Here is a 15,513-nt window from a genome sequence, read left to right on the forward strand (position 1 = left end):
CAAGTGGAGATTAGTTTCTGTTCAAGTTTAAAGCACTTTACACCATTGTCTTTCATACTTCAGAAACAAAGAGTAATTTAAACTTATGATGCACAGCCTCCTCATCAATACACCCCTCATTTGAAAAAAAAAAAAATGTAAGCAGCAGGCAGAGAAGGGCAGGACTGGATTAGACACAGTCTATATTTGAAGAGGACTAAATACATTCAACATGCATGACATTTAAGGAATAAGGCTTCATTGAAACCATTATCTTGATCAGAGTATTTTATTTTGCTGACCTCAAAGCTCACAAGCCAGCACTTAAGATAGCAACTAGCAATTCACCATGCAAAAATATCTTCCATCTGAAATAATAACATTTTATGCAATATCCAAGAGTCGATTATTTTTCTAGCCTTTGGCAAACATCTGAATTCTATTCCATCCAAGTACTGATGTTACTAGTAATGTTAAAAACCTCATTTTTTGTATGAGCTACAGCAGGTAACTGGTATTCAAGTACAATATTTACAATAACAACACTCAATGTTATAAAAAAAATCAAAGCACTGTATGGCCCTTCCTTTGCTTTTACAGGTTTAGGTCAAGCCAAAATAGCACAGGAAAAAAACTTTTACAAGGGCAGTATACACAGAGGTCAGCTCAGCATTTTAAAAATGAAGTTCAATTCATAACAGTATCCATCCAATGCTAGCATCCTGACAGTGACTGTTTGGTGTTCAAACAGGAAGCTGTTGAAAGGGGTGAATATATCCTTCTACCATGAAAGGTAGCAATAGCCAGTGTGTCTAAGCCATGCAAGTATCATCCACCTATTTCGTGCACCAATGTTTAAGGAAGTGTTCACCAAACCTACTCACATCCAGAAAGATCAGTTTTTACAAGCTTCACAATCATTTAAGTTACTAGCATTAGTGAGTTGCTAAACAGAACCCTGGATACTGATGTAATTTATCCACAGAACCATACAGTCATGGACAGTAGCTTCCATACCCTACCTGCTAGACAGCTTCAACTCTGGAGACAAAAAGGAAGATCAGTTGCATACTCAGTGCTAGTTTATGCATGCTCTTGCCCGCTAACAACTTAATTGGAAGCTTCCAACTTACACATGCTACTGAGCGGACTTCATTGTGTTGATCTTTCAAATTCATATCTGTATTTGTTTAAGTGGTGATCTATAGTTATGTGCAAGCTGAAGTGTACAACTTGACCAAGACATAGCATTAAATTCTAGAAACCTTACATAGAATAATTTGCTAGCTAGTTTCAATATACATTTGGCAATATTAATATCTTTGTTTAAAAAAAGCCTTATTTCAGAAATACAACATATTAGTTGTCATGGTTCATTAGACCAGTTCCCATGTTACAGTATTAGTTGGTCAGATTATCAGTCTTCTCACTGTGAGAATACATCACCATGGAATATGAACACAAAAAGAAACCTAAACAAGAACTACATAAAAGCTATACTTTGATTTTCTAAAGGGGCTTTGTCTCGACTTCAATTAGAGCACTGTAGATTTATAAAACAAAATGCACAAGTATTGTTTAACATACTTAACCTGTAAGAATATTTTTCCATGGAAGATGTTTTCTTGCTCACTTTCCAATAAATAAAGGCTTTCAATTGAAAGCATTTATTTTCCTAGTTATCTGAAGTGGAATTGGGGGGGGGGGGGGGGAAGAGGAGGAAATGCTTCACTTTTCAGCAGTTCACTTCATCACAAAGCACCTCCTGTCCCAATGTGTGCTCAAATCCAAGTGATATTTTCTTCCTGTGAAATATGACCAGAGCATTCAAAGCAATTCAGTCCGTTTCCATAGCAGCACTGCGGGATTCCTTAGCTACCATAAGTCGCATCAGCTGACTGTGGAATTTCTCTATCTTCTTTACATCTTGAGCCTGGTCTGTTCTATATAGCAGACACTGTCAAAAAAAAAAAAAGTTACCGAATATCAGGTTTTATTTCAAACTTCATAGATTTCATAGACATTAGGGCTGGAAGGGGCCTTGGAAGATCGTCGAGTCCAGCCCCCTGCCCAAAGGGCAGGAAGTCAGCTGGGGTCATAGGATCCCAGCAAGATAAGCATCCAGTTTCATCTTGAAGGTGTTTAATGAAGGCGCTTGAACCACCTCCGATGGCAGGCTGTTCCAGACCTTGGGGGCTCGGACAGTAAAGAAATTCTTCCTTTTGTCCAGCCTGAAACGATCTTGAAGTAGTTTGTGACCATTCAAACTTATTTTCTGACATTTAGTTTTAATACAAATTCATGCATTTGGAACAAAGTTTAAGCTATACCCTGAAAAGTTTCAAGTTCCTTATCAGTGCTATTTGTACTGTATCCACCCCACACTTTAAGGGGGCAACATAAAGCTTTTACACATTCAAGCTTCTAACTATTACAACAAGTTACTGTTAAAAGATCTTTCTCTGGGTCTTCCTGTATCTGCATTTGCACTGCAAGTTCCTTCCAGCAGTGCTGCCTTCTATTTTGAAAAGAGTTAAATAATTTATACTTAAAGAAAGTTTCCCACTAATATGCAGCATTTTGAATACAGTAAAGGCTAGCCTGGAAAATGACAACAAAAAATCCACCAAGATACTTTCTTTTTAAATAGGATAGTTAAAAAATTTGAAGCAGACTAAGCCTAAAGCTATTTCCCTTTTAGATCTTTTTTATACTTTGTGGCCACTGATTTAAAGGTAAAGTGAATTTTGGATTCTTGCCCATAGATAAACCACACATTCAAGAGGTACTGCTCCCTGGGGCCATACTGAAGAATGAGACTATGACACCTTCTTAAGGTTAACGGAACATCTTCCCCACAACTTTTATACCAAATAGTCAAGACAAACGTAACTAAAGTGACAATACATCCTGGTTTGCCCAGATCTCGAAGGCTGGCTTTACTAGTTGGTGAAAATTAAAACGAGCGTCCCAGAATCACAGTCAGTCAGGTGAGGGGGGTGGAGCAGCATGATGCATCAAACAGTTTCCCATCCCCACCAGACTGCACCTGCACCCCTACCCACCAGCTTCTGTTACTGCTTGCAGCAGCGCAGCTGACTTGGGGTGGGAGGGGACAGGACAGGTACAGTGCAATGACCATTCCTTAGTCACTGTAAGCATCACCAGCTTGCTATCTTATGACTACTACATACTGGACAAAGATTTTTCTTTATGGCAAACCTGAATTTAAAGTACTGATTTTAGGTACAAAGAGTGGGAAAACATCAATGCTTTTGTTTGCTTAAGTAGCAGCTTGAAGATTTAGAGACCCTATCTGACACAGAAAATAAACTGGCAGAAAAATCTGACTAGATGCCAAAAATGATTAGTTACCTCTAACTGAGCAGCAAAAGCACAGGAATTACCTAGCTATGCAGATTTGTTCTCTCACTTAAAGATGGAAAGCTTCAGTCTCCAGGGCTGTCAACACAGCAGCTTTACCAGCCTTAAACTCATGTAAAACTTAAAAAACACCTACACCCAACTCAGACACTCAAGAGAACACAAGCCTGTTTCCTTTTTCCCCTGTTATACCAGCTCTGCCAAGTCAACAGTAGGAAAACTTAACTTAGTAAAGTTACTCACTGTGACTTAGTTACAAGAAGCAGATTTTGCCTCCTCCTAAAGCCTTACTGTCACTGAAGTGTCTGTATTCAGTAGAAAGGAAGGACTGAAAGTTTCACCCAAGGATGGTGAATTACTTCTCTACAGCCTAGACTCAGCAGCACTGGCTACCCCTTCCGACTGATCTGCACAGATCAGATAGACAACCCAGATCCCTGAACGTTACTGTTTGCTGTGGAAAAATGTGGATATTCTCCTTTAGAGGAGAAAAATGCAGGAAACAGCAGGTTTTCCCCTGCAGGCTGGCAGATTTCCAGCCTCCAAGGGGCTGCAGGGAGGACACAGGGGATGCCACATGCATGCACCACATACATGCATATGGCAGCTAGGCAGGCTGGTGGAGAGCAGCTCCCTCCAGGTAAGTCTATGAGGGGTGGGGAGGGGGAGGGAAAAATCACCTTGGCAGCACAGCACCCCCTCCCATGCCAGGTTCTGCCTGCTAGGCCATGGAAGCAGCTCCTGCTCAGAGCTAGTCCATCCTGCCGCAGTCCTGCTGTGGGCACAGAAATCTCAGGTGAGGGAAATGTGCCTCCCCCCACCTCTCCTCTAAATCACCTGTGCTGCCCCCCTCCCCTTCCTCCCACACTGGGAGGCTGGGGCCTGGGAGCAATGGGTCAAGACTGAGGGGTACCGGCAGGGGTGGGAGTGGGGGCTGTGGGTTGGGAGTGAGAGGCACTGGAATAGGCAGGGCACAGGCATATCAGGACTGTTCAGCAAGGGGCTGGTCGGGTGAGGTAGGTGGTAGAACAGGATAGCCACACCTGGACCCTTGTCCTGGTGAGTGAAGGGGACAGTGGGAGCTCTGATTTTCCATGACAGAAAAAACCCACAAAAATCAAACACCAAAATATACAGATATTTGGTATTTAGAATTTATTATGCTTGAGTTACGGATATGCTTCCAAATTGTAACTACATTAATAACAACATTGTGTTCAACTGATTCGGCATATATACTTTTTATTCATATATACACACACAATCAGAAAAAAAAAAAATGCAGATTTGGGCTTTTTTAAAATCAGAGGATTTGTATTTATCATCAGAGAATTTGGTATTTTTAAAACAAAGAAAACCAGGATCCCTGATAATGTTATATGCAACTAGCAAAAAAATATTGCATTGCAAGTACCCTTCTGGTTCAACATACAGCACCTTTTCTCCTTCCCATCATAAATGAAATAGGGTTGGAAGGTGTGCGGGCCGGGAGCGATCCGGGGCCCTTTTTTCGCACTGCGGGCTGTGGCCAGCAGCCCGGACACACTGGGTTGGAGAAAGCAGGCGACACGCTAGAATTAGGCACGGACACTTAGTGGTCGATTCAAGATTGTTTACTTACACCGTAGATGGTCACGGTGTAGGCTGGAAAGTTTCCCAGGTAAAGCTTCGCTTAAAACCCCGTTTGAGGACTCGGACGAAACTCTCACTCTCACGGAGTTGTCGAGGCTCCGTGGATCCTTGTTTGCGCGCAGGGAAGAGGGATACGTCGAGGATTGCGCTCGGCAACGGGGAGAGGCTAGAGGCTGATCAGACCCCTGTTGCCTTCTTAAGACTTACGCTGGGTCCAATAGGCTCCGCAGCGCTTAGAGATCTTCACGAGCCGCGAAGTCTCCTCCTCCTGATGGTCGTGGAGTCCTCCAACTTGGGCGGAAACCACTCAAGCCTCTTATATGGGTAGCAAGCCAATCGCTAGCCGCCACGTAGGAATAATTTAGAACTGACCAATAGTGGGGCACAAATTTAAATACAAATGGCGGGAACTCCTTGCAACGTGCATTTCTATGCTGCAAAGAAGAAATGCACCCTGCAAAGAAAGCTTCAAACGGCGGCAAAATAATTCAGTGGTGCCAAAGCGCACACAAAAACAAAAATCACCCCTTTGGGTTGTGACAGAAGGAACTTGTATATTGATATATCAACAAAAAAATTCCACATAATTTTGGGTGTGATCTTTTGCATCATTTTTATGCTGGCAGAAGGCTTAGTATAACTACATCTGCACCAGTATAAAAGCTTTTTTCAGTACAGATTATGTTACTCATTGAGCCAGTATAAGATACTGGAACAAAATACTTTTTGGCTAGTATAAATTGAGTCTATTTTAGCAAATTTTCCAAAGTAAAGTAGCAAACTCTCTCTTGTGTTTGCTCAAGTTTTTTATATAAGCAAAATAAAGAATTTTTTATGGGAGCAAGTGTATTTATAATTTAAAAAAAATCCAGTAAATTCCTTTGGAACTGTTATGAACTATTAGATTCAGTGAGAACAGAGTTGGGCATTACATCAGCATCAGAAGCGCACAGACTAATTTAAGTACTGTGATGACTTGAGAAGTTACAGCTAATCCTACAAAATTAAGCAAGATTCCCAAAAGTGGTTTCTACTGTCAGTCAGGTTACATGACATCATTTGTCTTAAAAAAGCCTGCATTATTAAGCCAAGGTCACAAATGCTCCTTACTTACAACAACATCATCTGTTACTTTGATACAAAGGTTTCCATCACAGTGGCGATATTTAAGAACCACACGCACCTGAAATGACAAAGACATTTTTAGTAATTATATACAGACATCTGAATATTTATACCAAGTTTTTCTGAACTACAATGCCTTGTTTTTACATATTACTGGTTTCAATAACTTGTACATAAAGTTTCACCATGGAATTTAATTTGTTCATTTATGATCCATTTCTTTCATTTCCATGCACTATCAGAATAATTAAAACTTGCCTACACTGTGGACAATCAAAAATGTGACAAAATGTGACAGTTAAGAGGCTGTGACTTGGACGACTACACAGTCCGGTGGGTGGCGAATTGGCTAGAGGGTCGCACTCAGAGTCGTAGTGGATGGGTCAGTTTTGACCTGGAAGGGTGTGGGCAGTGGGGTCCCGCAGGGCTCGGTCCTTGGACCGATACTCTTCAATGTCTTCATCAGCGACTTGGACAAGGGAGTGAAGTGTACTCTGTCCAAGTTTGCAGATGACACAAAACTGTGGGGAGAAGTGGACACGCTGGAGGGCAGGGAGCAGCTACAAGCAGACCTGGACAGGTTGGACAGATGGGCAGAAAACAACAGAATGCAATTCAACAAGGAGAAATGCAAAGTGCTGCACCTAGGGAGGAAAAACGTCCAGCATACCTACTGCCTAGAGAATGACCTGCTTGGTAGCACGGAAGCAGAAAGGGATCTCAGAGTCCTAGTGGACTCCAAGATGAACATGAGTTGGCACTGACGCAGCCATCAGAAAAGCTAACAGCACTTTATCGTGCATCAGCAGATACATGACGAATAGATCCAAGCAGGTGATACTTCCCTTCTATTGGGCGCTGGTCAGACCACAGTTGGAGTACTGCATGCAATTCTGGGCACCGCACTTCAAGAGAGATGTGGATAACCTGGAGAGGGTCTAGAGAAGGGCCACTCATATGGTTAAGGGCTTGCAGGCTGAGCCCTACGAGGAGAGACTAGAGAAACCGGACCTTTTTAGCCTCTGCAAGAGAAGGTTGAGAGGCAACCTTGTGGCTGCCTATAAGTTCATCACGGGGGCACAGAAGGGAACTGGTGAGGTTTTATTCACCGAGGCGCCCCCAGGGGTTACAAGAAATAATGGCTACAAGCTAGCAGAGAGCAGATTTAGACTAGACATTAGGAAGAACTTCTTCACAGTTAGAGTGGCCAAGGTCTGGAATGGGCTCCCAAGGGAGGTGGTGGCTCTCCCCTACCCTGGGGGTTCTCCCCTACCCTGGGGGTCTTCAAGAGGAGGTTAGATAGGCATCCAGCTGGGGTCATCTAAACCCAGCACTCTTCCCCTGCCTATGCAGGGGGTTGGACTCGATCTATTGAGGTCCCTTCTGACCCTAACATCTATGAATCTATGAAAAGGTTGTGGGTGTGCTTTTATAACAGTTAGACACAGTCTCGTAAAAAGATGGAAGCCTAACCCATCTGTTATCCTATTAAGTTTACGGCTTTCAAACATATTATTTGGTCACACCACAATCCATTTCGCTGGATAAGAGTAAAAACATGTTGTCACATCCAAATGAGGCAGAAGAAACTGCCATTAAATATCTAATAACGAGTTAGGAATTGTTTTGGATCTGGCCATGAGAGGCTATGATAGGCAAGACTGTTCCTGATAGGATGGGGAAGCCTGAGAAGAAAGACTAGGAATCAACCATGTTTTTGCTATATTCCATGGGAGAGGGGGAAGAATTATGTGAGTATCATTGTGGGACTAGTTTAGGACAGAAAAAAAGAAGAAAAATCATTCATGTTTTAGATCAGAGAATAACAAAGAAAAATAATTTCTTTACAATCCTTGCCTTTCCCTCCCCACTCAAACACACCCCAATCCCAGTCAGGATGTGTCCATACAGGAGATTTTTCAGGTGGTGTGAAATCTAGAGTCAAGGTGACTGGAAAGAAAGCAAAAGAACAGAGAAAGCTTTGAATTCAACTATCCAAATTAACATAAAACTTCGTATCACAATACACCACAGCAGTATCCTCTGTGGCACCTTCAGAGAAAAAATGATTTGACACAGCAGAAAGTTTTACAACGAGCTGACTGAAAGTGGGCAAAAAACCTTAAAACAGTTAGCAGGGTTGTATATCAAAGATATACTTTGATCACTGGAAATCACCTATTCAAACCTTTCCCTGCTTAAAAGTAAACTGAAAAGCTGAATCAAAGCTTGCTACTGGCTATGGTGAGTACTGGAAAGTTCAGCTCAACCCAACCCAGTCTTATGCCACTAACAATATCTACAATATCTAATCTTGTGTTTAACAAGTTAATTTCTAGCCACTATAGTTAAGAAATCCTTCCAAACAAGTCAATGTAATTGAGCTAGAGTCTGTAAGCAGACTATTCCAACACCCCTGCTGATAGTTGTTTTCGCAAGCAGAGAGAAAATTAAGTATACAGATAATTTTAAAGCTCCTAAAATTAGAGCTGTGGACAGCAGTTAAACTAGGACGAGTTCCGTTACGTTCTGTTGCTGCTTGTGAAAGAGCAATTGAAGTGTGCCCTTTTTATAAGATCACCACTAATAATCATTTGCATTCAGATTAAATCCAAATACAACCTTCCCATCTTCTTGGACTCAGTTACTGAACACCCTAAAGCTGTTACAACAAGACATACAAATCATACACCTCTCCCCACACAATGCATTTCTACCTGCAAATGACCAAAAAACTGCCTCCCTTCTAACTGAATGTAGAACTGCTGATAGTGATCTGCATATTTATGACCTTCATCCTTTATAGAACACAGACCTAGCAGTAAAACTTCATCAGTCAGACTATAACAGGTCACGGTTATCACCAGCTTGTTGCCCCACTATGCAACGGTGCCTCACCAAATACAAGAAGTGTATCTTATAGGTATGTTCATCAACATTCCTTGTCATGAGACCAACTCATTACTCAAGAAGAGTCTCCACCCCTTTGCCCACAACACCTGCATTCCACTGGAACATAGAAACAAGCTGGGAGTGGGGGGGAAGTAGGGAGGGGAAATGAAAGCAGCAGCTTTCATATAGATGATTGTATTTGAACTTATCTGTAGCATTTATTCCAGAGACAAGAATTGGAACTGGTTAGCTTTGTGACCAAGCTCTTATTTTCTCAGCTTGCTGTTCCTGCAGTGTTTGTGGGTCACAAGACTGTATGAAAGGTTGCAAACAAACTTTAAAAATGGATCAACAAACTTAAAAACATGGGAAACTGTGGCTTTTACCTTGCAGGCTGGCAGAGTTCCAGCTTGCAAGGAGCTGCCTGGGGCCCCCCCTGCCCCATACCCCCTTCCCCACACACCAGGGGGCTGGGGGCAGCGAGTCACAACTGGCCATTGATGTTTACAAATGGGTCTTGGTACAAAAAAGGTTGAGAACTGCTGTTAACACAAGAAATGACTAATTCATGCTATTTTGGCTTGGAAAGAAGAAAACATCGTATTTTAAAAATCCCCAAGTATTGCTAGGGAGGTGTGCTAATATTGTACCACCAAATGGTCCAAATTAAACACCTACACAAGCAGACACATAATGTAGAATTTATGAAAAAAGGAAAACCCTCCCCCCATAAAAACCACCCCACCATTTACAAGAGAGCTGGTAGCAGAGACCTATAAAGGTGCATCTCAGATGTGCCAAGGGGGGGGAACAGGTCTCGAGACTGCCAGAAGGTTCTAGGGTTTAGGAAGGCGAGAAAATTGTTCTTGGCTTCTAAAGAGTTTATGTGGGTAGTAAGGTAGCTTTAAACAGCTTTATCAGACATTTACACACCAACCAACGGGTTCAGGGACAACACTCTCAGAGGAACCACAGCAGCTCATCTTTCAGAAAAAGCAGAAGCATGAACTGAATTTTTCAAGTAAGGTTTTACCTGAACCTCACCAAGTCTCTGTAATGTTTCCCAGCATCAATTTCTAGCTAATAGGTGCCTGGCAAATTTTGTAAATCGTGACTATTAGAAGTAAGGGAGAGAAGACGACCTTTTAAACTAGGAAGCACCTGTTTTTATCACAATCCCTGAAGTGGTTGTTTTTGGGGTTTTTTGTTGGTTTTTTTCGGGGGGAGGGGGGGGCTGTAATAATCCAAGAACCCATGAACTTCAAGAAGTTTACATCAGCTTGCCTTGCACTAATGCATTTTTTTTTAAACTTGGTTAATTTTAGGCCTGGGCTTGGGTTAAGCTAGTTATAGATGTTGAATGAAGTGTCGTCCACTTCGTGCGTAAGTAGTGTAAGTGTTGTAGGTATGCAGCAGCTGTTAGCTTGCTTGCCTCTAGCAGTGGTTCCCAACATTTTTTATACTATGGACTGGCAAACTCGCTCAAAGAATTTTGGCGGATGGGGTATAGAAACAATTTAATTTTTAGTGGGGTGTGGTTTGCAAAGAACATCATCAATGAAGTTGGAGACAATAACTAAAAACCATACATACACATCACTAGCTGGCTAACGTTAGCTAGCTAGATGCCGAGGATACAAGGAGACAAACCAGTAGCTACAGCAGTCTTGCCAATTCAGAAGTGACTAGCCACAGTTACTGCAGTCTAATTTCAAAAGCTAATGTCACAGTCATCGGCCAAGTAAAGACATTCTCACCCAGCCAATCAGCACAGTGTGGACGTGGCCTGGGCATAGAACTGTTGCTAGCAGTGATTAAATCTCGTGCCACAACCCGGCAGCCAACCCTTCGTGGCCTGCCACCAGGTCATGGCCTGGTGGTTGGGAACCTCTGGCCTATAGTAACTATCCATTCCCTACCACAGTGGCAAACACTTGAACAGCACCTACTTCAAATAGACACTCCAGAAAAGCTGTTAGTTTGTTCAGTCCAGATGCTGGCATAATTTACATCAGTGCATAGCACACACTTAGGTTACCTAGTGCAATGGAAGATTTTTTTTAATTTTTTTTTTAGCAAATACTCTCACATATGCAGTCATTCTCTTGAATAAATGCTATAAACAGAGAAGTCAGCTGTTATCATGCAGCTTTAAGTTTTTAAGGGGGAAAGCAAATTACCACCCATCCTGGCCTTTAATCATATACAAGGTACCAGAAGTAATTTCAACAAAACCCTGAACATTTTCACCATCTGAATGAATGCCTACATCAGTTCTTACTGTACAGCTATTTTGTCAAGTAAGCAAACACAGCACCGTCCTTTTCTGAACCCATCAGTCACGACAGAAACAGGTGAAACTTTTCCCCACAAACCAACTTCAGCATAAAAAGCTTTTGATACCAGCTCATTGAGATGAAGCAATTACACCTAGTAACTGACCCCTTAAAGGTTTTCTGTCTGCTACACTGAACCCCCTTACTTCATCAGTTGGAGAGGTAAGCTATTCTAAACACAGTAGATGCGCACAAGGTAACTTAGAAGCTTAATAAATGCTCGCTTTCGTGATGAAGCTTTGCAAGTCGGTCTACTACACAGTAACGGAATAAAAAGACTAGAAAAAAGGGCTACCAGACAAACACACACAAGTCACTAATCAAACACCTTTTTAACAATTCACAAGGCTTGCAGATTTGTCCCAATACCAATATACTTACCCCTGAACCTACCACAAACAAAATGCAGTTTTCAAATGTGTTACTGAAATCAGATGCAAGAAAGCTACCAGACATTTAAACAGGCCAAGCACAGAAGACATCTCTGAGACCAGATGGATTGGTTATGGTCCCAAGTTCATACTACACACTGGGTTCTGAACCCAGGTGCCAGAGCACCACTCCAGGCTCACTATACAAGACCCCTGCGCGGTGCCATGGCACAAATGCCACTGCTGTAGCAACCAAGTGAAACCCCAACGTACCTCCTCCAGAACCAGACTGTGGGGGGGGGCTGATCTTGTCACAGCCCTTCCCAAGCCAACTCTGCATGCTTGTCCTGGAAAGAGGCAAAGCGGATTGGCGGAACTGTTCTATACATCTGTTTCTAGTACGAGCACAAGACGCCAAACCAAGAAGGGCTATAGCAAGAACAAGGGCTCACACCTGCTTTAGGTTTATCAGGCAACTCTAACACGGACACTCCTACTCCAGCCCTTCTCCCATGAAGCACACAGGGTGGTTCCATTCGGCCCTGGCATTCCCGGGGCAAGGAACGAAGAGGGAAGCCAGGGCAGCACAATGGTGGGATCTCAACTGGGTGTCACCAAATTCAAACACATTGAGGGGGGCACATCTTGAAAACCTGGGAGCCACAGCACTAGGTACTAGGCCAACCGACGTCACAGAGCCAGACCTACTTATGAGGGAACGTCACCACCTTGCCTTGCCACGTTAGTGCCACATGCCACCCTCCAGCAAAGGGGACTGTTAGAAGAGAACTCATGGTGGGGAGGAGGGGGAGAAAAACTAAGAGCCCAGGAGGTTATGTAAACCCTTGTGAACAGGAAATTAATGTATTTTAAAGCTGAATCTATTTCAAGTTCCCTGGGCTGGAAGACCCCTCATTAAGTTGGAACAGCAGAGTTGCTGCACGCAGAACAGAAACACCATTAAACAAAAAACAAATAGGAACAAAAGATCCCCGTTTTCTCCCTTTCGCTGAAAAATGCTGCAAGTCCCAGTCACAGCTATTGCAAAGGCTTGACTCTGAGGCTGAAAGTGAAGAAAGCTGCTGATTTCAGCAATGGACTAGAGACTATAAAGTTAAAACCATCCTAGGGAATCCTGGTTTTTTCCCCCCTCCTAGAATAATTTCCAACCGATTCAAAAATAAACTGAAAAGAGTGGGGGAAGATAACCAAGATTTTCTTCCCTGCTCCATTTTTTTTAAATTTCATTTTCTTTACTGCGTTGATCTGTGGTTGTTGGCCCATGTAGAGCTGGAACTGGGGCTGGGGCCTCTCCTCCCCCCCGCAGGACCTGGCGCCCCCCGCCCCGTAGACGCCCGGACCTTCATGGGGTCGGCGAGGTAGAGCTTCTCAGCGGCGCGCGTGAACTCCTCCCAGGTCTGGTAGTGCGGCATGACGACCCCGCAACGCCGCGCTGCCCCCTCACCAAGGCACCACCGGGCGAGTTCAGTAAGGCGCCGTCCTATTGGTGCTCCTGCAAAGGTAGGTCCAATCGCAGAGCGCGTTATTTAAAGGTTCTTCCCACACCTCCCCGCCAGCGCAGACCGGCAGTTGGGGAAGAAGATGCATCCATCCGGCGGGGCCGGAGCGCCGCTCTGGCTGCGAGCTCACAGCGCCCCTCGCAGGCCGGGCGGGGCGGTCACCCATCGCTGCTGCGGGCCTAGGGATGCTTTCTCCGGAGGGAGCCCGGGGCACCTGATTGGCTGGCTCCTGCAGCAGCCAATCAGAACGCAGGTTCGAGCCCCGGTTGGGGCTTAGGGGCACCCCCTCTCCGCCGCCTTAGGGCTCCTGTTTGGGGTCGCGCCTGTTTAGGGCGCCTCTGCTTCCCCATGTGACTCTAGTGCTGTGTAAGGCCCTAGCTACTGGAATCAGGGGATCACAGGGGTAATGCCAGTTCAGGCACATGAAGCCAGGGCAGCCTGGCAGCTCTGATACCGATAGATCTGGGAGAGGGAGCCCACATGCAGTGTTTTGCTGTCATTATTTGTTTGAAGGCCCGGTAGCATCCCTGGTGGGCAGCCAGGTGAGGTGCGGCAGCTGTTGGTGCCAGCACCAGCAACAGCTCTGGCTGTGGTGGCATTTCAGAGGGCATGCAGAGAGGAGGGCAGGTGTCCCTGAGTGCAAGCCAGCCAGGCATCTGCCTGGGGTGAGGCCCCTGCTACATGTTATGTCTGTTATGCAGTTCTTGGGGCGTATGCGATATCTTTTATTAGACCAACTCAAATAGTTGGAAAAATTTTTCTGTGCAAGCTTTCAGGTATAAATACCCTTCCTCAGGTTGAGGAAGCATCTGCAGTTGGTCTGTTATGCAAGTAACTAGTGAATTGCATAATAGATTGACACCAGTTGCATAAGTAATTATTACAAGTAATGACATAAGTAATTATCACATGATAAAAAGGGCTCTCCGGCTATGAAAAGAGCCAACCAGCTCCATAGTTAGTGCTTAAAAGTGTCTAACAACTCTAGAAAGCTGTTTTTTATCCAGCTTTCATTTCAATGTGTGGGATGGTTTGGGCAGGGACCTGGACTTGAGCAGGGGGTTGGGCACAGCCTCCAGCCAAGCTGTCCCCGGCTGCTGCCATTCTGGATGCACATCCCTCCACAGTGCAGGCCAATGCGAGAACTCACAGCCCTGGGGCTTGGTTTGAGTGTAAACCCAGCCTCAGAAGCCAAGTTTTCTAAATGAAGGGGGAAGCGGTGCTCTGGGGCAGAAGGAATCTCTCCAGGTGATGCTGACCTCCACGGTCATCAATAGAGGGGAAGATATTAAGAATTAGGGCCACAAGGGGTGAGGCCTGGTGCAGGGAGATGGGGTTAGTGGAAGAGTAAACCCCCGAGGAGAGATGGATTGTCCAAGCCATAGGGGTGGTTCTAATTCAGATTTAAGCCCACATTGCACTGTGAGCCAATAAACATAGTCATGAATATTATGTAAACCCTGTGAACGGGAAATGAATTTCTTTTAAAGCTGAATCTATTTCTAGTTCCCCAGGCTGAAAGGCCTCTCATTAAGTTGGAACTCAGCTGTGTGCAGAACAGAAACATCTTTAAACAAAAAATCACTGGTTTCTCTGTTTAGCTGAGAAATGCTTCAAGTCCCAGCCGCAGCTATTTCAAAGACTTGACTCACAACAGACGTTGTGGCTGAGGCTGAAAACGAAGTTGAAGCTGCTGATTTCAGCAAGGGACTAGAGGCTATGAAATTATAACCATCCTAGGGAATCCTGTTTTTTCCTTCCCCTAGAATAATTTTAAACTGATTAAAAATAAATTGAAAAGAAAATTAGGAAAAAATATGCATATTTTTTCTCCCTGCTCCATATTTTTATTTCATTTTCTTGAGTGCATTGATCTGTGGTGGTTGCCCCATAATTGCACAGGTTGAGATCATAACCAATCAGATTGCTCCATTAGTCCTGTTGATGTTATAAAGCTTATATAATTGCCCTATTATAACAAGCAAGCAAAATAGCAGCTTTCTATTATCTGCCTTAGGGGGATGCACTTAAAACCCAGAAGTCCCAGATCTGAATCACAATGGAAGCGGTTGTTTCGGATTACTTATACTGCAATGAACAAACCTCCATCATGTGGTGAAGTAAACAAGTAGAAAAGCAGTTAAGGAGGCAGGTCTGCATAGGAGAGGATGAATTATGCAGAGCAGCACCAGTTTCCACCAGCAACATGGGGAAATTTTAGTAATGGTTTTGTTAACCACAAAAGGAAGGAGAGGGGAAAGAGGAGATGTTGTG

At 43.9% G+C, this 15,513-nt stretch overlaps 2 protein-coding genes across 2 annotated transcripts in view; both read right to left on the reverse strand.

Annotated features, from left to right (window-relative positions):
• EPHX1 (epoxide hydrolase 1) overlaps positions 1-13,160 on the reverse strand; it is a 72,873-nt gene extending 59,713 nt beyond the window's left edge. Inside the window, exon 1 of the mRNA XM_059717413.1 lies at positions 13,081-13,160. The gene's annotated coding sequence lies outside the window, so the exon portion shown is untranslated. The remainder of the gene's footprint in view (positions 1-13,080) is intronic.
• SRP9 (signal recognition particle 9) lies at positions 250-13,164 on the reverse strand. The gene is made up of 3 exons (XM_006278289.4): positions 13,081-13,164; positions 6,110-6,178; positions 250-1,936 (listed from the first exon to the last, which is right to left on the reverse strand). The coding sequence occupies exons 1-3, from the start codon at positions 13,150-13,152 to the stop codon at positions 1,817-1,819; spliced, it is 261 nt and encodes an 86-aa protein (XP_006278351.1). The 5' UTR covers positions 13,153-13,164; the 3' UTR covers positions 250-1,816.
• Between the last annotated feature and the right edge of the window lie 2,349 nt (positions 13,165-15,513).

Source organism: Alligator mississippiensis, chromosome 1 (genome assembly GCF_030867095.1).
Source record: "Alligator mississippiensis isolate rAllMis1 chromosome 1, rAllMis1, whole genome shotgun sequence".
Taxonomy (NCBI): domain Eukaryota; kingdom Metazoa; phylum Chordata; order Crocodylia; family Alligatoridae; genus Alligator; species Alligator mississippiensis.